At 39.4% G+C, this 24,182-nt stretch overlaps 1 protein-coding gene and 1 long non-coding RNA gene across 2 annotated transcripts in view; one reads left to right on the forward strand and one right to left on the reverse strand.

The window, feature by feature from the left end:
- The window catches only part of si:dkey-103g5.4, a 34,078-nt gene extending 10,502 nt beyond the window's left edge, over positions 1-23,576 (forward strand). The window contains exons 18-24 of the mRNA XM_037086677.1: positions 92-208; positions 1,655-1,806; positions 2,043-2,129; positions 8,159-8,305; positions 8,521-8,706; positions 9,020-9,135; positions 23,460-23,576. Coding sequence (XP_036942572.1) covers positions 92-208; positions 1,655-1,806; positions 2,043-2,129; positions 8,159-8,305; positions 8,521-8,706; positions 9,020-9,135; positions 23,460-23,523 — 869 coding nt within the window. The 3' untranslated portion in view covers positions 23,524-23,576. The remainder of the gene's footprint in view (positions 1-91; positions 209-1,654; positions 1,807-2,042; positions 2,130-8,158; positions 8,306-8,520; positions 8,707-9,019; positions 9,136-23,459) is intronic.
- Positions 10,052-10,918, reverse strand: LOC119012663. The gene is made up of 2 exons (XR_005072553.1): positions 10,721-10,918; positions 10,052-10,508 (listed from the first exon to the last, which is right to left on the reverse strand). It is a non-coding gene; the product is annotated as an uncharacterized LOC119012663 (long non-coding RNA).
- Positions 23,577-24,182: the final 606 nt, after the last annotated feature.

Here is a 24,182-nt window from a genome sequence, read left to right on the forward strand (position 1 = left end):
CATCACAGTGTAAAACAAACCATATTCAGGACATGTGACCATCTGGCCTGTTACATCAGCTTTATCAATCCTTGGTGCTTTTGTTCTCCAGAAGATGAGTGGAACAAGCTGCTGGAGATCTCTCCTCTGTTCCAGCTGTTGAAGGGAGTGCAGCTGCAGCTGAAGGGCTGGGCCTGTGGGGCCAGGCTTCTCAGAGGAGACCTCACTGGTAGGTCAGATACCGTTGGAGTTGCCTCTCTTATTTTAACAGAGTAATGGGCCCGTAGGTATGTACCAACCCACACAACACTGCCTAACACTCATAATCAGAATTAAGCATGACACACACCTCAGAGCAAACCAAGTGAGATTTCTTCTTTTTTTTCAAATCACGGCTGAATTATGAATAACTTTCACATTACGTGAGTGACCACTTCCAGGAAAATGGTAAATTACATCTTTGTTTAAGTATGGCGCAATTTCAGCACAAGCTGCAGATTTTCTCTGTCGCCTCCATTTTCCCGCTCTGCAGAGCCTTGATGAGTCACAGATGGAAGAGATTTACTGCGCCTCGAGTGTTTAGGCATATTTTACGTTGTTTGGCTTCTGAGACTGTGAGGCTTGATTGCATGACTTTCATGGGATCAGTCTTTACTGAGGAACTGTAAAATGAATAGCTCCTGCTGTAGCAATCGTGAATAAAGAGTTTTCTATTTACCACTGTAGTGCTGTTACTCTAAGCATGTTAAAGTCGGCCTGTTGCACCACTACTGCTGTCCAGACTGAAGTATCAAATGATGGATCGTTTCTGTCCACCGAGGATGACTTTGGTGATCCTCTGACTTTTACTCCAACATGAGTTTGACACTAGAGGTTTTAAGTGTCATATCTTCACAACTTTTGGATGGATTTTTTCTGAAATTTGGTACAAACATTCATGCCTCACTCACAAACGTGTTTAGGCACCATCCTACATCAAGTGCAGGCACGTATGTGACTTGCCCCAGTGGTTACACATGAATAGGGATGGGTGTTGTAAAAAAATTAAATGATGATTTTGGAACTATTTATTTTTTATACCAATTTTTAAGAAATCTGATTCAGCAAAACATTACATTGCATACACGAGGAGAGCCCCATCTTTGGGTGTAACCTAGTGTTTTTCCTGCATGCCTCGAGAGAGCCAGTCACCAGCGCTGTTAGATCTTCAGCCCTCCAATGGGCTAAATGGAGCCTCTCAGTAGTTCTTAGAAGTTAGATGCAAATATTAGCAGCTCAGTGCAATGAAACAATCAATCAATCATGTATTAACTGCAAACTGGCAAATGTCCTACGTCTGTCTCTCTGTGCTCATTTGTGAAGATCGGCATTTTGAATTTCTGTTGTCCCTCTCTACTCAATGGCTCTTGGGCACAACAAGCATGCTGGGTGCTTATTGGCTGACGCTGATGAAAATAATTCCTTCATTATTGAAATTTGGTATCAAATAGCAAGACTTTTTTTTGATACTTTTTTGAAGTAGTATTAGTTAGTAAGAAGTATTAAGGCAGTTCAGTCGGTGCCACACAAGTATCGAAGTTCGACACCCAGCCCTACATATCACACGTGTTTCATTAAGAAAATATGACCTGGACCTGTAGATCCTTGCAGCCGTCATATTCTCTGTTGTGTCCAGACAGAGGCAAGAGTTTCATGGATGTCCTTGATGCCCAGTGGGAGTGTGAGGGAGAGCTAGTCCCTTTGGACCTGTCAGTACTTAACGCCAGAGAGTTCCTGGTCTACCAGCACGGATTATTCCTGATGCACACGTTAGATCATCTAAAACTGGTTGGTACTTTCCTTGTTGCTTAACCTTTTTTTATTCACGTTTTTATGTGTAATTTCAGTCCTGATAAAAGTCCAAAGGTGACTCAGCCTGTTTTATTGGCACTCAGGGCTTTTAAACTGACCTTCATTGTTTTGATTCCTGGATACATTACCCTCAACTTCCTTTTTCCACCCATTTTTTTTTTTCAGTGATGCTTTAGAAAAATAAATAGGATTGTTTTTCTCTTCTCCAACAGACTCCTGTCATTTCCCTTCAGATAGCAGCTAGTCTTCCAAACAACAACTACACCAACAATGCCTTCAGAAATTCCTTCTTTTATCAGGTAAGCTCTGAGCTCAACAAGATAGATAGATATTTGTACTTTATTTAAACAAATACATTGATTAATAAAGTCACATACCATAAAACAGGACCAATACAATAGAGAATACATATAAAGTAAATCCCCCAAATAGAGTTGGATCACAGTGTGTTTGAGGGTGACATGTTGCTCTCCCAGTGTAACCAATGAGAAAACAGTGTCTGTTGTGTTCACTGTATCATACTGACTTCTGGAGATAAGATGATCTAAAACCCAAGAGATTAGGTTTAAGCTGCCTATCTGGAGGCTCGAGCGTCAAAGCATTCCACACGTGAAAATGCAGCATGTCTGAAGATTAGTTTCTCACTCATCAAGAGTATTTGAACTGTGCTGCGAGCGTGCTCTCTGCAGATAACACAGCTCCTCAAAGAATCTGTCCAAGTTTGAAACAGCTCTCTAGAAAGTTGGGAAGTAGTGCCTGCTGACCTGAAACACTAAAACCCAAGTGCCGTACTCGTACCGTGTCTGCTAAGAGGGACAGGAACCACTTATCACACCACTAATCCCGGAATGCGTTTATATTATTCATTCATTATTTGCCTCTGTATTCTGTGATGTTCTGATTGTGAAATCATCTGTTTACAACTCAGAATGTGGCTAAAGGTTTCAGGAAAGACTGAAAAAATGTAATATATGAAACCAGACACTCAGGAATGGCCAGCCTCACGTGATTAAAAGTTTGGAGCCCAAAGGTGAAGTGATTTTAATGTAAAATACTCATGATTGAGTCATTTGCATGTGCATTTAAGTTTCATCAGTAAATCAGTTTTATTGTAATATTGAGAGATATAGTTTAATTATTGTTGTGATTTCCTGTATATATTTCAACTCATATAGATATTTGTGATGCTGTGCCGCCTCCATAGCCGACCCTTGTCACAGGTGAAGAGGAAGTGGTATCTTTCTGTATTCAGTGGTGTCTCAAGTCATCCATATGTGGTTGTAATAAGAAGAAAGCTGAAGGCTCTGTATGTGAGATTTTCTGTAAAGCAAACTATTGTCAACAACATGTGAAGATTTAACACTTTTGATGTAATGATCACTATGTATTATGTTGAAGAGACATATACTGAAGTTGGCATGCTAACCAGCTAACTGCGGTGTGCCCTTGGTCAAAAGCTCCAGTGCTAGCAGTTTAAACACCAACACTTCCCGGTTGTCCGACCTCCTCGTTCAGACCGCGAGATGCACTGCTAACTGAGCTACACTTAGCTGCAATTATGGGTTACTCAAGTGAAATGGTGTCCCCCTTTGACAGGTGGCCAATTCTTACATGTTGCACCTTTAATGGGGGTATAAAGATTTTAGACAGGCACTACAAGCGTCTTGTGACTACATTTGTGAGGGACATAATGTACCTTTACTCAACAACCCAGCTAGCAATTTATTGTTCTAAAAAATTTTGAGAATGTTACCTAGAATGTTCTCGTAATGTTTTCAGCGAGAAGTGTTCTTGAAGTTCCCAGAATGTTTGAGGATAACGTTCTCTAAAAACATTCTAAAATGTTTTGTGATAAACTCCTTAAAATGTTCAGTGACAGCATTGCTTGAACGTTATGCCCTAATGTTCTTGAAAATGCTCTTGGCGGGAAGTTTTCTTTAAATGGACTTGCATTTATATAGCGCTTTTTCCAGTACTCAAAGCACTTTACAGTACTTGCTCATTAACCCATTCACACACACATTCATACACTGATGGCGGCGGCTGCCATGCAAGGTGACAACTGCACATCGGGAGCAATGAGTCATGATCCTATGAGTCATGATCTGCATATGGCCTGTTGGAGATAAATCTAAAACTTGTCCGTGTTCAAACTGTAAATTTGATTATCAATGTGCAAAACCCAACATAATTACATCTAAGATACAGTAAACACCACGTGTGAGATTGTAGGCACTGGTAATAATGCCACCTGGACACCTTTCTTTTGATATTCTCAATTTGTCCTGGAAAAGTAGACACTAGGACAAATGGATCAGGGAAGGGGACAGTCATGTCAATTAAACCCCTATCCCTATATCATTCAAAAGATGTTTTGTTACACTTGGATGTTCTCACCAATTTAAAGGCCTACTATGCCTATGTGTAAAAATCAGAATGACACTGATGGCCTTTAGGGCAACTGCAGATAGCGACCTGTTGCACAGCATGGATCTGGCATTAGTTGCTTTGTAGCCGATAAAGTAATTTGCAAATGGAAACCTATCCAATTTATCAGCCCCAGGACAGCTGGGAGTCTGAATGGATTAACAGTGTCACTGTGGTGTGTTTGGTCCTGTTTTGGCTTGCATTGGATTTTCTGAGGTAACTTTGCTTGCTTCCCTGGATCTGGCATGGGTTCATGACATTTTATAAAAAAGATCTGTCATCTGTTATCTAAGGTCTTAAAAACACCCTGAAAACATTTTCCAAGTGTTGCTTACAGAATGTTTTTCCTTTGTTATCATTTAACATTGTGGGAATGTTGTTAACAACATCACCAAAACATTCTCAGAATGTTGCAGACAAAGTTTTCTCCCTTTGTTAACAAATCACATTACAGGAATGTTGTAGAAAAAATGTTTTGTGAACTGAGGCCTTAATAACATCCCAAAAACATTTTCCAAGTGTTGCTTACAGAATGTTTTTCTTTTGTTATTATATAACTTTGTTGAAATGTTTTATAAAAAACGTGACATAGTCTGAGGGCCTAATATCATCCTGAAAACATTCTCTAAATGTTGCTCTCAGAATGTTCTTCCTTTGTTTTCATGTAACATTCTCAGATTGTTTTATAGAAGAACATTCTATAATATGTTACCTGACCGACATCCCCAAAACATCCCAAGAATGTTACAGCTAAAACTTCCTCTCTTTGTTAACATATCACATTACAGGAACGTTTTAGAAAAATGTTTTGAGATTGTAGGCCTTAATAATATTCTGAAAACATTATCCGTATGTTGCTTTGACAGTGTTCTTCCTTTGTTATCGTATAACATTGTGGGAACATTTTATGAAAAACGTTTTTGGAGGTCTTAAAAACCTGCCAAAACATTTTCTAAATGTTGCCTTAAGAATGTTATTCTTTGGCTATTTTGTAACATTATGGGAATGTTTTATAGAAGAACATTCTATAATCTGTTACTTCAACAACATCATCTAAACATCCCCAGAATGTTGCACCTAAAACATTCTTCCTTTCTTAACATTTAATATAGGAACGTTATAGGAACATTATTTGAAATGATAAACAGCCTTAAAATATTCTTTGAACATTAGATAAAAAACGTTTTTTTAAAACATAATAAGAACTTGCAGGGAATGTTAGCCAGTGTTGTGGGAACATTTCCTGCTAGCTGGGTACATTTATCAGATAGTTGCTAGCTAGTTCCAACTTAAACTTCGGCCAGCTACAAATTTGAAATACTGCTGACGGGTTCATGGACCAGCAATGATCATCCAACATCATCACATATGATGATATGAACATTTTTTTGTTGTTATGAAGAATGTTACTTAATGGGGCTCAGTGGATCATCTGTGAATGTGATAGAAGCCAGGGTGTTTGCGTGTGCCCAATTTCTAACCTAACATTAGCTACTGTTGCTTGCTGTTGGCTCACAACCCTCTACCCTCTCCTTAGGGTTTGTCCCATGGGACCTAATTTCGGAACAATTAGTACAGCAATCGTTTGTCAATTAAAAAGATAATTTTGCAAGTCAAGAAGGTTGCAGTTAGTCGAGAGGGAAGTAAAAGAACGTTTTGTGTAAAATTACTCAGAGATCTACATTGACAGCTACAGTTATGTGAGGTAGCAAATCTGTGGCTCTACAAGGTTTTGGTTGTGGCTTTTAGTGACTGTTAAACAAGACAATGTCACTTACCTGAGTGATGAGTGTGTGGGGTCTTTGTAAAACCTACTTTCAGAGCATTACATTAGTTTTATGACAAAAGTTGAAAAATGTGCTTTTGAATTGACAAACATTGTAGTGCAAGAGTTACTGTATATTGTACGTATCATGCGGAAGGGTTGGGGCTTTGCCTCTCTATAGGCAACACACCACGTTATACTTCGAGCCACTTTAAACAGGAGAAATGAGGGCGTAGAATAAATGCAGTATAATGGAGGACATCCTCTACTTTGTTATTTTTTTCTTATGGAAATACTGATAAAGAACTCAACATACATGTTTTGTTTTAATCAGTAAATACTTCTGGAAATTCTGCTTTTACATATCAGTCTTAATTTTTCAATTAAACTTTTTCCTGTACACTGAGAACAGACTTAGTTGGAATCAAATGTCATTGTTTGTGCAAACATACTTGGCCATTAAAGCTGATCCTGATTCTGATATGGTGCATGAAACAAACCGGAACAGATGCTGCTGCTCCACTGTCTGTCCCATGTCAAGGTCTGACATTCTGACATGCTGTGGTGAAACAAACCAGCACCTCCGTCGGCACTCCGACCCAACATTCTCTATACAGGAAAACTGAAGCAAATCAGCTCAGACAAAAACCACAACAGCAGCTTCCTGTATCCATCGGTTGTTTACATGTTTTGGGAGATCTCACATATGTCGAAGGGGTGAGTCAGGGCCTTCTTTAAAAAGACTTTATTAAACATCCTGTTCTGCCCTGCTGATCTCTGGACACGAAAGACTTTCACCCCTCTCTGCTCACAGGGGAGAGTGGTCAGACTACAAGAACCCTCAAAACCAGTAAATACCTCAAATTACACAACCTTTACGCCTCCTGCATGGGCTCAGGCTTATAAAGTTTTTGTCTGGGTTCTCAAGTTTCAACATTTCGGATTCCTTTGGAGTTTGAATAGATCTGGCATTCCTGACTGAAGGAGCAAACCATCTGGAGGCTGTGCCCATTTGGCAAACACAGGCTTTAAATTGAGATTTTGCAATATTTCAAGTTTAGCCCTTGTTTTGTATTGACTGCTTGTGTAGTATAGCACAAAGAGAGATTTAATGTGCACAAATACAACCCCAGTTGCCATCCAGAATTACGAGCCCTTAAAGGGATAGTTCGTGTTTGTTGAAGTGGGGTCATATAAAGTACATTTCTATAGTCGGTCTGTTCCCCACCGTAATCACCGATCGGCGCAGGCTCAGTTTGGAGAAGTAGAGAGTAGAAAAAGTGAAATAAACCACCTCAAACAAGACTCACCTTAAAAAATCTATAACAGTTAAAGTGTACGTTGTATAGGCCTGTCTAACAGCGACGTAAAACGGTGTGAATTTTCCCTATACAACATACACTTGAACTGTTATAGATTTTTTAAGGTGAGTCTTGTTTTAGGTGTTTTATTTCGGCTCTCTACTTCTCCAAACTGAGGCTGCGCTAATCGGTGATTACGGAATGGAACAGACTGTATAGATTTGTACTTTATATGACCCCACTTCAAAAAACACGAACTATCCCTTTAATGGGAGACATTACAATCGATCCTTGTTAAGTGCAAAAGAGCTTTATAGCATACATTAGAGATGTTTGTATCAGTGAAGTAGGCTCCCCGTCTTAGCGACCTCTTTTTCTCATTTATGGTATTCATCATATATTCCAGTAAATCTTAAATGTAAATTGTAAACCGAGTCCTTCCATTTCGTTTCAAAGGGACAGACATGCACTGATTGACTTATACGTGTGGTGTGATGTGGCGCCGTGCTCACTTTTTTAGGGAATTATATCTTTCCTTTGTCTCAAACTGGCACCTCCACCTGCGCTCCTACCAAACACTGTCCACACAGGAATATTTAGGCAAGCTCAGACAAAACCACAACAGCAGCTTATCCCATGAATTGGAGGTTAACATACTTTTGGAGGCATCGCTAATGTCAAAGGGGCGAGTCACGACTTTTACATGTGGTGCGATGTGTCAGCATGCCAGCCTTTAACAGGGAATTATACCCATGCTGCCTTTGTGCAGCTGTCAGCCATTACTGAGAAGAGACTCCCAGTTGCATGTCAGTGACTCTGCTGGTTCTGTTGACAGGAGGCAGAGGAGACCCTCTTTGTCCGTCGCCAGAGGCTCCAGTCAGTTGGAGGCTTCTCTCTGCTGCTGCTCCACTGTCTGTCCCATGTCAAGATTAAAGACATGAGCTCTGACTCAAGTCCTGCCTTCCAGAGGCTTTTCTTCAAGGTACAGGTGAACACTCAAAGTGTGCACCAGTCATTAATGGTTAAGCTTTTTGGTTGGATGTCTTTTACGAGTATGAAATTTGTTTCTCTCTTTTTTGTATATGTGTGTATATATATATATATATATATCTATATATATATGTGTGTATATATATATATATATATATATATATATATATATATATATATATATATATATATATATATATATCACAGATACTGCAGGAATGTCTAGGAGAGCTGTTTCAGGCCAGGTTGGGCAGACCCCCTTCTGGACAGGAAGCCAATTTGTGTGTGTTGTTTCCGGACCAAGGCGATTTAAAGGGGACTCTGTCGGACTCTCATGCTGCCTCCCTGCTTTACAGGCTTCACAAACCAAATAGAGGATTGCTATCTGAAGATGTAAGAATGGAACACTTCCTTTAACTATCATCATTTGCAAAAGCAACTTCATTTTAAAGGTGCATTATTTAGACACACTATTTTACTTTGTTTATAGTTGGTGGACCCTGCCTATTTTTCACTTTGTACTATCACATCATTAATGTTGTAAATATGAAAATTCTTTCTCCAAAAACTACATAGTGCCCCTTTAACTTCTGATAGATGCATTATTGTTTAGTATTGCACAATACCTTTGGCAGGAGAATAAGTCGTGAGTCGGAGAGTAAATGGTCTGCCTTTATTTTTTTTCTGTTTTTGATTACGAGAGCAGGAAGTAAAGAAACTTCAGAAGAGGCACAGAGAGACGTCTCTGTTCTATCAGCTCGAAGGACTTTTGAGAGAGAAGAGCTCTGAGGCCACAGAGGGAGGCAAAGGAAACAAGATTGGGTAAACCCATGTAGAGACAGTTGCACCCTCACATCCGTGTGCAATTTCAAAGTATGAAGTTTTAAAGTCTACACAAATTTAAGAACTTAAAGAAAAATTCAAGAAATTCAGGCAACATGCACCAAAAACCAGTCTTTACAAAGTCACATGTTTTATATCAGTAAAATGAGAAGCAATGCCAATGGAAAAGTTTCACTGACAGGCTGAGACAGGTCTAACCACTCCTCGTCATGACATGAAATGTTTAAAGGGCATATTAGAAAGGTTCTCTGCCCTTTCAGGTAGATGATTTCATGGTACACTGTGAGGAATACTTCATTTATAGGCATTATTTTATTCTTGATGGTTTTTGAGCGAGTTACCACGACTTTAACCTAAACTTGATCCAAAAAACGAACCCTAAACCTCAAAACACATTTCAATTCAGTTTGCATTGCTTTGTCAGAATACGATAATACCACCAATTTTCATGATTCATTTGTCAAAGTTTGAGACGGGAGGCAGGGCTGTCACACTTTGTAGTCTCCGTCTTATGTAATATCATTTATGTACATTATGTTGTGACTTTCATATGAGGGGCGGAAAAAAAAAAAAAAAAGAAAAGCCCAGCCCAAAAATATGCAACTTGTTTTTGTGTCACTTAAAAGCATGGTTTCCACTCTAGTTAACAGCCCTCATTTTAGCCACTACTACTGGATAAATGTTTGATTTTTTTTGTTGCTTGATGTTTTATTTTTGTTCTGTGTGCACTTGTTTGTTTTGGAAACTTGATCGCCGATTAAAACAGAGAAGTAAAAGAATTAATTAATAATAAAACTCACCTGTTTGTGCATCCGTACATAAAACCGACAAGCTCGGTCTGAGGAACGTCACAGTATTTCTCATATCCCTTCAATTATTGCAATCACAAAAACAATCTGTTTTGCAGTATTTATTATTTTTTTTAAACAAAACACAAAACATGAATCACAATGTAAAACACATGTAGACACATTGCATGTTTCTTTCTTTCACCACCACAAACAATGCATTATAATGCCATGGGTGTGTTTACAGGAGCTTGATTAAAAGGGGTACACAGGCAAACATATTCAGGCAACCTATGTTTTCGCACACATAAAGACATCTGTTTCCATTTAGTGGTCCTTTGTGTGGGGGGAGGGGAAGTCCATTGGAGCCAAAAGCTTTGCTGATATCCAAACATCTGCAGGCAAAAAAAACCTGCAGCTTCATTTTTGTGAGGTGGCTTTGATAGCGATGATGATGATGATCAAAATGATTCCACACACCAGTCCAACGATATTTAGGATCTTGGCTGTCCTCGATGCATCTGCTGCTTGAGCCGAGTCTCCGGCAGCGTTAGAATTTTGTGCCTGCGAGTATCAAAATATGTTTAAAGTTTTGTGTGGTTCTACTTGAAAAAATATTAACAAAATGATCAATTTTGCAAAAAAAACAAAACAAAACAAAACACGAAAATATTTTTATTTAAAAATCATTGCAGGGCATCTCTGAGAACACAGTAGTAGAGAGCAGTACATTAAGACAGAGAGAAGAAGTGTAGTGCTTAGGAGGAGTTGCCTACCTTGCAGGAGCAGATGAGAGCAGCAATCCCCAGAGGCAGACAACAGCACAAAGTGGTAAAGATGGACCATCCTAGGTAGGATGGAGCAACAGCACGGTTCTGACCCTCCATAGTGGTTCTTTATCTCACTTGAAGTTGATGGGAGTTATGCTCTGTTGGCCAATGCCTGGATCCAATGGCTGGTGGGCTCTGTGACCCACACCCTTTTATCCTCCGTGGGTGTGGTTTAAGGCGTTGCTTAAGAATACCAGTGTAGAGAAAAGTAAACTTGTTGGCTCTTCCTGTGTTGTAACTTGAGATTTTACTGGCTGGAGTGACTAAAGAAGAGGACACCTCAAGTGCTGTCTTTTTATGTAATGATATTTAAGTACATTCTGCTTAAATGATTGTGATATCATAAGGAATGCATATTTTGAACAATGTCTTTCATTGATGGTTGGCTGCATCAACAACTTATTACTGGCTTATCATGAACAATATATTAAATATGTTGGATGTTGCCAGTATTGAAACCACTGACACAATTTATGTGCAGTGCAAAATCAGAGTGGGCTCCAACAGGAGTTAAAAGAACAGCAAAAGTAAACACCAAGTTACTTGATTGGTAAACTAAATACCACAAAATAATGACTTTAATTGATAATTTCAATTGCAGAGCTCCTGTCTATCACTATTCAGCAGCTGACACATCAAAATCCAACCCACCCCAAGGTTACTAAATGGCTAAAATGTGATAACATCTGTTTGTATAGAATGTCGTTTTGTATTCTTTAAATTACAAACTGCTTGTATATTAATAAAAAGACATCGTCTCATCTTCTCAAAACATTTTATTTTAATATATTCCACAAGCTATTTTCAGTTTATAACAAGATACATGTGATGTACTTGTGGCCATCTCTGATTGTCAGTTGATACATTTTTAATTAGTTAAATTCTCACCGACCATTAAATAATGCCACATTAATCATTAAAGGGATATTCTGGTGTAAGTTTAATCCATGGTCTAACACACCATGACACCGAGTAAGACCAAGATCAAGTTTTCCGACCACTAGCATATGCAGGTTTAGCAACCATGGAAAACGCTGCACGATAACAACACAGTCTATGCCCCCAACAACAAAGCACCATTATTTGTAGCTATGAGTGGCTTTTTGATGGTGGTTTCTTGGTTGGAGGCATAGACTGCAGTATATTGTGCGTTGCTAAAACTACATAAGCTAGCGGTCTGCAAACTTGATCTCTCGTGGAGGGGTCTTACTCGGTGTCACGGTGTGTTAGACCATGGATGAAATTTACACCAGAATATCTTGTGACATGTAAAATTGCACTTCAGCCAAATAACTTTTGTTTTTAACAAACAGAATTAAGCTATTATTAAGGTTCCCTTTCCCAAACACTTTCAATTTTTTTTTATTACAATCATGTAACCAGAAGAGTTCTATTGTTACCATCATATTGCCATAGTGTTCCTTTTATGAACTATAAAGTATGAATTCATCTTCAGTCCTACCTTAAATCACATAATCTCACAGGAGTAACCGTTACACCTGCCTGTGTCTGTACCTGAATGTCAATGTACCTGAATGTAGCTGTGCACACCTGTGGTACCAGATGGGAAATGTTAAACTGTCATACCAGAGGCTTAAGATTATCATATGTTGATATATGCGAGTCAACAGGAGTGAATGTGTGATCTTACAGAGCACATATTAAGAAATAAATGCTATAATTGGGCTTCCTGGTGCATTAAAAACAACTTGAATTGAACACAGCATGAGAATGTTCAAGCTTCACCTGCAAGTCACTTCAAATGTCGGGGGGCGGGAGAATAGCGTATCACTGTCATCATCATAGCCTAGAAGATGTCATGTGAAACCTTTGACCCACAGTTTTGCTGATTATGTCAGGCAATTAATTTAAAAGAGACTGCATCAACTAACAAACTAACTACTGATTTGAGCATCACAAAATGGTCAGATCGTAACACAGTTTTGTAGAGGACAACATTGTACTAATTGCAATAATTATTGCACATTTGGCAAAGCTGATGTACGTAGGTCTTTCGGTTTTGGTTTGACTGTACATAAGAAACTCTGTTTTTCATCGGACAGTATGTTTGTAATCTACATGTGTGCCTGAGGGAGGGACATTTACCTCGAGCATCATTAATATTTAAAGTAACTGGATGACTTGTGTGTAATTGCAGCTTAAAAGGTTTTCTAATAGTCACCGCTTCCAATAAGATGAAACCAAAACATTAAGCATCTTCTGTAGACTGATGCTCCACAAGAGAGATCATCAGCTCAACATGCACTCTGATTCAGTGTGGCAGCACAGTTTCAGCTGTAAGTGGATTCTTTCATTCAGCCGAGTTTGTCATCAGTGGTTTGCTCCTTGTAAATACACGTTGGCTCTGGGGAGTAATAACTGTTTAGATGTCACACATCGACAAAAACTTACACTCCTTATACATTTTGTCATGATTCATTTCAAATTGAAGAATTAACTAAATGTGATGTCTCTATAGACAAGCGGAAACCTGCAGCTATCTTCCCACCACAGAAAAACCACAACCACCAACTGCCAGGAAACAGAACTTATGGGTTTCTTCCAGCTCCCCTCTGTGACTCATTCATGCAGGACGCAAACAGGAAAATACAAATAAGACTGATGATGTTCATATTGAACATACACATCTTCATAAATAAATACGTACAACCAGCATTATGACTCACGTACATGCTTAGAGACAAATAGCAATAGGTGGAGGAGAGGGGATCAGTTTGATTATTAATTTGAATACCATTTCAGTGTTCAACAGTGCACAAAAGTTTAATTTAATAAAGTCAGATAATGTTACTTCTAATAATTAGTCCTTCAACGTGCAACTGTCATCTGCAAAGTGTATTTGCTTTATTTCATTTGTGCAACTTTGTCATCTCACATTTGCTTCCGGTCCATTCAACACATTGACACCCCCAGTGTTTTCTCACTTCTCTTCCTTTTGTTTTAAAAATCATCTTATCATCATCATCATCATCATAATCATCATCATCATCATCTACTCGTCTTCATTGCTGGTGATTACACCACAACACAATACCATAGTCCAATCCTAATAATGTTTGTTGGTTTCCTGATTGAAGATCAGCAATTTTCACATTCACGTTTGTCAATAGCAATCAAGAATATTATTATTATTATTATTATTATTATTATTATTATTATTATTATTATTATTATTATTGTTACCATTTTTAACAAATTCCTGCCTCGTTTGAAAATGATCTCCTCCTACAGATTTAACACCACAGTCTTCACATTCACTCCGTATCATCCTCATGTCTTGAAGATCAAAAGTTGTTGTCCCTTTTAATACTTCGCCATGAAGCCTCAAGGTCTTATAACTCCAACATACAATTTCCCATCTACACCAAATTGCTCAAACATGTAGAGGGTGTTGCCCCGAATAGGTCTCTGCATCAATACTAAGTCAGCCATTTTGATTTTGGCCGCGATTTTGAGATATTTCCAGACCTCTTCCAACAGATTTAACACAACACTTCACAGTCACTCAGTATCATCCTCAGACCATGACAATGAAAAGGTCCCAAAAGCTTTCTCCTACGTCATACCTGCTGGCTGTGGTGGTGCCGTACATTTCAATTGTTTGCCATAAAGCATCAAGTCTTTCTAACTTCGACATACAATTTCCCATCTACACCAAACTGCACATACACATACACATCTAAAGGGTGTCGCCCTGAATATATCTGTGCATCAATACTGTGTCATATCCATAGTGCCACCCATTGGACACAGGAAGTCAGAAAAGCATCATCTGATTGACATGACATTTACTGCTTGTTTTCTCTGCATCATACACTACAACATGACATGCATGTAACAGGTGAGCGCGCAATCCGAAGGCTGCGCAACTTGATGTGCGCGGCCTGCGAGGGCCCGTTCGTCGCTGCTTGCAGCTTTGATTGGATTGGATTTGCTGTAGTTCCAGAAATAGTAACTTGGCCTGATGATGCTCTTCATTTAGGTTACAACAGTTTTAATATTTGTTCTATGTATTTCAAAACAGTGCTTTCTTTTTATCCCTTAGGCAAAATTCTGGGATCAAAATTCAACGTAAGTAATTTCCAGTAAGAGGAACTAGATTATCAGAAAGAGACTGTCAAACTTTCCTGTGCACTTAGCATGCAGTGCAGTTTGGAATGAGATTCATCCTTTTTCAGATAACATTACGAGAAAGACCGGGGCTATGAGCGGATGTTCTGTGCGATGGCAGATAAATGGCGAGGGGCTGTTTGATCAGTGACAGCATTGTGCTGCCTGTATCTGTTGATATCTGAGACATGGCACTGAAGCATCAACAGCAGTTGGAGGAAAAGCCTCTGTCTGGACTGTGAGCCACAACAGCTCCAGACACACTGTCCTGTGTCATTCCAGGCATACTCTACTACCATAGCAGCTCGTATTTCTCAACAGCTGACGTGACCTCAAGAGCTCTGCTAATTATTCTCACAGACAATGCATAACAGCAGCTAGAAGCTGAATGCTAGCTTGTCATATGCAAGTTTCTTTGTCTCTGCATTTGACAGACCTTATAGATGCTGTCTGCATCTTGCTATTTAAAGACTTTTAAGAGCCTGCCACTATGGAATGTGTGACATACAAGCACAGGAGTTCTTACAAGACATCCGGTACTGCCCATTCAGTTTGATGGCTAGTAACGGAGCACAGAGAGTGAACTCAGTGTTGTGTCTCTGGAATGTTTTCACCCTCTCCGACATTGTGCAAATTAAGATAAAGGGCCTCTCTGTCTGTGGTTGTTATTGACTGGTAACCATGAGGACACTGGCCCTGCAGGCTTTGAGGTCAGCGCTCCCATTCCTGTTTAGGACACTTGATGAAATCCAGTTGTGATGTTTCCCACTCTTAATTACAATGTGTGATTGTGAAAGCATGTATTGTTCACGCTACAAGTATCTCTAGCACAGTGTTTATCCTCATCTAACTGCTGGACACAACTTTACTGGAGCAGATTTCCTCCAGAAAATGCAACAATAACACAATTTATAATCCGACTCTTTTAATGACTGAATCCGGAAATGTGTGGTTTACGTTCCTGACAGCTACAGCGAGAAAAATAAGAAATCAATTTGTAGCATATAACACCCCTGGAATATTCACAAAAATGGTACATGGCACTTACTCTGAATGGGTGGTGCATTAACTGCAAGTGGGCAGGAAGTTGTGGTCAGGAAGCTTGAAATTGATAAGGGTGGATGAGAATTGGCCACATTAATTAGAAAACTATATAGAAAAGAGCCTCATAATTGCGCTTCAGATCAGTCTTTTTGAGCACAAAAGAGAAGGGAAGAGAACTATTTACAGAACACACAATAAATATCGGTCAGCTCTCCAATGTAATGTTAGAAAAAAATCTACACGTCTGACTGGGAATGATGTGAACATCAGTCCTCTTATTATATGTCTCAGGACCAGGCAGGTAAAGGCTGACCACAACCACACTGCTGTTTCCTGCCGATGGAAAAATCTATACCTGGTCTGTCTGTATGGGTGATATGTTAGGAAAGTTTAGGGCAGTGAAGGATCATGTTGCAGTCATTACAACTGTGTCGATGAATGTCAACAAACAGATACTGTTGACTAGGGATAGTACCGGAAATATCTGTCTGTGGGATTTCAAGAGATTTGGGCTTAAAAGACAGACAAGCAATGGGCCTGAAGTTGGTGGCGTGTGTCATTGTCAGTAGTGCTTGTAAAAAAACATCTGCAAAGGTGTCTTTGGGAAAGATGGATGGGATGCTACACAACTCCGACCTGAGGAGAATGCAGGCCAGAAAGATGAGACGCCGAAGGGATAAGAAACTCTGAAATGCCACTCCCAGACTTCATCTTCACCATATCTCATCACCAATCTGGCAGGAGCGGAAACCTCATTTTTAGCAGTATGTGGGCCAGGTGAATGTATCTGGTGTATCCCCCCCGCCCACTTGTTCTGCACTATGTAACTCCAATGAGAGGGTCGGATCACAGCGTTATATACATGTTTACTTCAACACACACGTTTTCAACACGTAACATTGTTATGATTTATGTATTTTGTTTGTAGTCAGCACATACATTACATCTGACTAACTGTTACAGACCTGGGATTTGACAGTGAATCTCAAACTGTGGTGTTGGCTTAAAAGCGACTGCAGGGGACTGCAGTTAAATTATTAATTTCGCAGTACCATTTCACAACAGTGCACAAAAGTTTCATGGCAAATCTGATAATGTTACTTCTAATAATTAGCCCTTCTGTCACGCTCAGACAAGGAGAGAGGACTCAGATGCAGAATGATTGATGTAAAGACAGGTTTTATTTTACTGATCTGTAACTCTTTAGTATGTATGACAAATCAATGGCTATGAAATTTCTATGGAGACAGACAAGACATACAAGACAGATAACACATAAAACGGAAAACGCTCCCGAGGGAGGAATCTATACTATTCTTAAATACTAGACTATAAAACTTAAATAGGAAACAAAAACTCTCCGAAGAGGTCAGCTCACAGGCTATGAAAAATTTCTACACTGAGTAATAAAAAGGTACAACAAAAAGCGCTCCACACGGAGGGAAACAAACGGCTATCAAAATCCTAAACTGAAAACCAAAACTCTAACCACAAACTTTAGAAACAAAAAAACAACCAAAGAGAACAAATTCAGAAAATAAAACTTGGCGATACTTGACTTGGGATTTACAATGCAAGACGACGAAATACTTCTGCGACGCAGACAGGGGAAGACAAAGACTTTATACACATGAGAAAGGGGAACACAGGTGAAAACAATCAAGGATCAGGGGTGACGTCAGACTGGGGACACAAGAGGAAGGGCAAGTGACCTGAAACGAGAGGAGAGTTACTTTTCAAAATAAAACATGAAATTCACAGGACAAAAACCCAAGACAGGACATCCCTCACGGCGTTGTGACACCTTCATCCCCATGCAACTATTGTCTGACTAATGTGTTTGCTTTGTTGCAATTGTGCAGCCTTGCTATCTCACTTTTACTTCCGATACATTTAACACATTGACACTCCTCAGTGTTTTCTCACTTCTCTTCCTTTGTTTTTTAAAAAAATGTCACATGCATCAAATTCACTCTGCCTTTACTGCAGAGTACGTTGGTCAAATATGGTTAGTATAGGACAGTGAATCTCAAACTGTGGTGTTGGCTTAAAAGCAACTGCAGGGGGGATGGGTGACTCAGTGAAACTAAACTGGGGAAATACCATTTATTTATTATCGAGCATTATCGAGTATTATCGAGTACCGTGAGCAAGATACTGAACCCCACATTGCTCATCAGTGAGGGCCCTGCGATGAGCTGGCGACTTGTCCAGGGAGTACCCTGCCCTCGCCCTGAGACAAGGCTGGGATTGGCTCCAGCAGCAACACCCCGTGGCCCCATGCTGACTATCACTCAATTGAAATTCTCCATCCTTTTTAAATAGTTCCCCTATTGTTAACCATTGATTGGGTTGGGAACTTATTTTTTTGGCTTCTGAAGCAAGCCCAGAACTGCTGGACCCAATGAAAAATGCCACATATCCATATAGACATCAGAATTTGTTGTAGTCTTCAGCTGGTGAGGCTTATTAAAGCTGGTTGTTTATTAATTCTCTTTTCAAGAGTCTTCGTTTACCCACTTTATGTAGACAAGTCCACGCTTACTCCTTCCTTTAGTTATGGCAACAGTAATGCCCATCCATTATAAAATGAGTTTTAGCTAATTAAGAAAAACATGTTTAACAGCTGATTCTTTGTGTGCCTTTAACCACAGGGAGGCAGTATTGATCTACTGCTGAGGAGAAGAGAGGCAGGAACATTAAAGCGTTAGTGGATATATACAGTGTCTCTGGCCACTCTGTACTCAACTCACAGCACACAGGCTACGGATGCACTGAATATGTGTGCAGGAAAAGATGGGACCCTGAAGCACTTTGAGTCTAACAAAGAAAATATCAAAGAGTAATGGTGGCCATGAAATGATTTATATAGATAATAATAAAAAACCACCAACACATTTGACAATTCTGTTGTTTTGGATCGAGGCCAAAGAATGACCACTTAAATGCAGAGTGACAAGTGCAGCCTTCAGGGCTTTTGTGAAATATCACAATCATGCAGCGACATCAACAAATGTGTACTTGTGAGAGTGTACTTATGTCAGAGTGACATGTAAGTGATGGAGTGATCATTTTTAATCAACAGATGACATTTAGGAGGCAGCTTGCAGTGCAATGCATAGATGATATTCCTCATGACAAGCTTTGTAAAGTAACTGTTTCGTTATATATATATAAGTATATATATATATATATATATATATATATATATATATATATATATATATATATATATATATATATATATATATATATATTGCAACGTCTGTATATGCAACTTAGTTTAGATAGGTATTTACAAGGACACCTGATATTCTTACATTAAAGACTTGTACTGTGGCACAACATTGACTTGCAGCTCCCTTTAGTTCAGGATTATATGAGCAACCATGAAGGCATCACATTACCATAGAAAATAAAAAAGTGTGCCTGAAGTCAGTCCAGCTTGTCTAAAAGCTAAGACAAAGCTACCTAGCTCATTAAATAACCAATGTAGGTTGTAAGTGGCAAAGGCATGATGGACCAACTTGAAGATTTTAAGAGTTTTTGAAGAATGTTGACAAAATGAGTGAATAATATGTCTTGGAACAGAAACCGAACAGCTCACATTATTGTACCATCCTACACAAACACAAGCTTCTGAGTTGGGAAGATGTCATAAAATATAGGAACATCTGTCTGGTCTTTAAAATCTTGCATGATTTAGCTCTCCATCCACTGCACTCACTCATAAACCAACACAGCACTGTTCGGATCACTAGAAGCACCACACGTGGTGCCTTATCAATCCCACAAAAGAAAAGTACATTTGGCCAGTTATCATTCTCTGTTAAAGCAATACATAATTGGAACTCACTTCCCACCCATATCAAAGATACACATACATACTCCACTTTTACAGCCAAGTTAAAAACATGGCTTGTTGACAATTACACCTGCACACACTAATATATGGCTGTGTGTTATCTGCGTCATGGATGCTGCCTGTCTACAGTGTGTGATGTCTGTCTGCACTCCTGAATGTGACTGTATTTTGTGCTGTTTTGTATGCTTTGATTATGTGTTGTCTTTGCATGATTGTACTGATGTTTCATTGTTTTCTCTTATCTTATCTTATTTTATTTTCATTGATTTATCTTGTCTCCTAGCTGTCCTAATGCTCTCTTTTTAAGCAGTGTGCTGTAATATGTTGTTTTTGCTTTTTTTTTTGTTTGTTTGTTTTGTTTTTTAGGGTGCCTATTGTCATCTGGCCGGGGACTACAGCAGGATATTAGCCATGTTGGCTAAAGCTCCCCTTTTTACTGTTGTTGATGCAGTTGATTAATTGGGATTGTCTTCGATATAATAAACTAATAAACTAAACTAATCTAAATATTCCCGTAAGCCTTATAAACACTTTAGCTAATGGCTGACTTATGTTTGTGCACAGGGAAGCAAAACTAGCTAACATCGTTAGTTGGTGAACTAAGCAGACAGATCACGTATTGTGATGTGTTAACCTACCAGAGAAGTAACTGGCATACTAATATGTGATGATCACCTAAAATTGTGACTAATAAGTCTCCTATTGGTTCACCAAATAACTGCTAGCTACGATAATAAAGTATATAAAGTATATTATATGTGCAGATAACAATATATGTGATTGTTATTACTATGATGATGATGTAAACAGTAAAGTTTATATTATTAAACCTTTTCAGGTGAGCTAGTGAATGATCTTCGAAAGCAATGGCGAAAGCTGATTGCTACATTTCTGCTTTGAATTAACCCCGAGTGACAGAAATCAACACAAAAACCCCACTACTCTATCCTTGCATTGGAAAGACAGGCACACAAAGTCCCCCAAGATGGAGAACAGCTCCCTCTGCTCCATCCTTGCCTGTCTATCTGTCTGACCATTGCGCCAACACAATACACACCCCAAATTGCTTCCGCTTGCTTTTCTAAAGTGGTTGTGAATGGCTGAGCTTAGACATACTCCGAGACACTGTGGCAGCCTTTTCCATATGTGTATGACTGTGCATGTGAATGTGGGCTGTAAAGCACTTTGAGCGGTCAGTAGACAAGACAGGTGCTATATATGGTGAACGTCCGTTTACCTTTCACATATGCACAACGCAGACTTTCTTGTTGCATTTTCTATTACGTCCCTCTCGTCATATAAGATGGATCATGATGTACTTTAACTTGTACGTAGTGACCACGAAGGAACAATAATTTAATCGCTCTTTTTTTGCGTTTTGCCGAGTCTGCAGAAGGAAAGGTCAGTGTGAGGTTATTTGGTTGTCTCTTGCACTGAATTGGCACCGACTTACTGTGTTTGTCCCCGTGGGAAAGAGAAGCTTCTCCGAGTCAAACCAAAATAATGGCAGTAAACATACTCTTGCATCCTGTTTTTCAAGGATAAGCGAAGAAAACACTGAAGGACTTAAAACATGTCATCACTAAAAATGTACAAATGTAGCTGTACGTGGTGAGAATGTTTTGTCTAATGATACTTTACTTCAGCGCTCTGTGTATTTTCAAAGAGAGTAGCATGCCTGTACAAATGCAGATAGAAAAGTTTCACCCTACTTGGCATTGCATCAGCTGCATCCTCGACCATGACGCACCCGAATTCTTAAGTTGACTCATTCATTCCTTTTGATCATGACTAGAAATTTCTCTTTTCATTCATTCTTTATATACCAAACCTACGCGTCTTCTGATTTTCATTGTACTTTAAGTACATTCTTGTGACATCTGGAGCCGTTTTATTCATGCGGCCGCATTTAAGTTTCATGCAGACATGACATTTTACTGAGGCACAGAGAGATTTTTGAATCAACCGCACCTGTTTGGCAGGTTGGTGATTCACCATATGTGGTAGTGGGAAAACTTTTTCTTCTCAAGTGTGACCACATTTACACACTATATTTTCCACCTGGCTAGTAAGACCAGGTTAGCCACCCCCATCTTTGTGCTATTTTTTTGAGTTGGCAGAGGTTTGACAAAGTTGTGTAATGAACTCCTCACTCCTTTATCAAACTGTCAGTACGTCATGGTGAGGAGGAGTGAGGTCTTTTACAATGCTGGGTGGGTGGTATGCTAGTGTGTTTAGTACTTAAATTAATATAAATCATTGAGTATAAATAGCAGTTCATCAAAATTAGTCAAACGTAATGGTTTAGACCAACAAGGCATTTCACTGTTGACATCTGCAATTAAATATTGGACCATGTGGGAGAAGCCATACAAGTGGGAGTCAGCTCTGCAGGACATCTGTATACCAAGAAACCCCTGTGGTGACCTACTAGCACTACTTTCTCATGAATATACATCATTCTAGTCCCAGCACCGTAATATGTGATGTTGACCATAAACCGTATACCTCTAACCTTAACCCAGGAAATCAAAAAAATTGGGGTTGTATTTGGATCTGCATGAAATTGTACTCACTCACTGATGCCAGCCACCTAAATACACCTATTAGATTTACCCAAGAGGCAAATCCTGAAGGAACAAACCACTGTGCAAATCACAGAAAGGGTCAATGCAAATTGGTCCCTTGGTGTTAAAAAAAGATTGCAGTGAGAATAAAACTCCCCACAACCACCCGCTGATTCTATCAAAACGCTGGACAAACAAAAGGACTGGACACAAAACCAAAGCTAAAGTGGAGGAGACAAAATGTGTGTTTAACTGGCCAAAAGGAACATTTCAAATGCACTCAACTCAGATCACTGTGGTGTTGACTCCCTGGAGACACTCAACTATCTGAGCATGGGATCCCAATATGTAGCCTCCTCGCTGACACCACAGGTGCCTCTAATGATGACCTGATGACCTGTGACCTAGATTTTGGAAATCTCTGTTCCCAGCCAGACCCTGGAGAATCTCTGTCCACAGCACGCCAGATTGATATCATCAAGATCTGTCCATTATTCCATGTGAAATGAGTGAAAATGTTGAAAAAATGAATATTAAAGATAGAGAAAAAAAACTTCCTGGATCCTCTTTTGGGGGAAAAACTCATTAATAACAATTAAACTAGACATGCTCTGTGTGAAACCACTTATATTGAAGTTGATACATCATACATTCAACTCACAACTCACAAAACACAAAAGGAAGAAAAAGCAATTTTGTGCTCGAGGCAGAGGAGAAAGAAAAGTTTTAGATTACACTGGACTTCAACGATCCAAAAAATGTTATCGCAAAGACACTTTTGTATCGACAGCTACACAGAGTTCTCACCCGCTGTGGGATTTTTATAGTTACCAAAGATGCCTTTCAAAGGCTGGTTTGAAAACATTTTTCTCAGCACATACAGTGCTGGGTGCGAGGACACACACACAACCCTCTTGTTTTTTTTCTGACGTCAGTTTTGATCATTTAAAATGTGTGACAAACCTCTGAAAAGGAAAGACCTTGGAGTGGGCATTTTAACACAATGTATGTTTACAGTTCCCTCCTTCTCTCAGTTGTGGCACTCATGCTCAAGAAGTTTTCTTTTTTTTTTGACCAGAGAATTCCAGGAAGATGATGGAAGAGGGCGCCAAGGACAGGAGAGTAAAGATGACTGCAAGTGATGCAAGTGATGAAGTCAACTGGTGTGTGGTTCTCTCTTCCTTAAAGATGTCATTGGGAGTGAATGGTTCTCTGTGACTGCCGCTCCATAGGGCTAACAGTGTGTTGTGTGTTGTGTCACTGCAGCACTCATAGATTAGGGGAATAAAGCTTATGTTCAGCTCAAGAAGGCTATGAAAGTGCTGTGAAGTATTATTACGAAGGCCTGGCTGAACCAAAGTACACGCAGCCTTTGTACGCCAGCTGAGCACATGCAAATGTCTACAATCTTTGGAATTACATCCAGTGAGTTGATCCCAGATTTCAGAGAAAGGTGACAATTTGTTTGTCCCTCAGGAGAAATCAAAGCGGAGCTGCTTTCATGTGCCAATTACTCTGAATGAAGAACCTTTTGGTTTCTCACAGGGTCTCAAGGCAACGTGATTAAGATCAATACACTCCTTTTCAGATAGGGAAAGAAGAGGGATTCCATCAGTGACTGTGACTGGGAGAACATCGTGACAAAGGACATTGTGACGAATATGAATAGTGTTGAGTTTCTCCTCACTGAAAAGGGACTACCGTTTAGTTTTGAGAAATATGCACTGTAAAGCAAATGGTCCTCTGTGATCACATCAACACATACCAAGCTTTTTTGGAGAGGGGAGTGTCTCTTAAATTC

Source organism: Acanthopagrus latus, chromosome 2, assembly GCF_904848185.1.
Source record: "Acanthopagrus latus isolate v.2019 chromosome 2, fAcaLat1.1, whole genome shotgun sequence".
Taxonomy (NCBI): Eukaryota; Metazoa; Chordata; class Actinopteri; order Spariformes; family Sparidae; genus Acanthopagrus; species Acanthopagrus latus.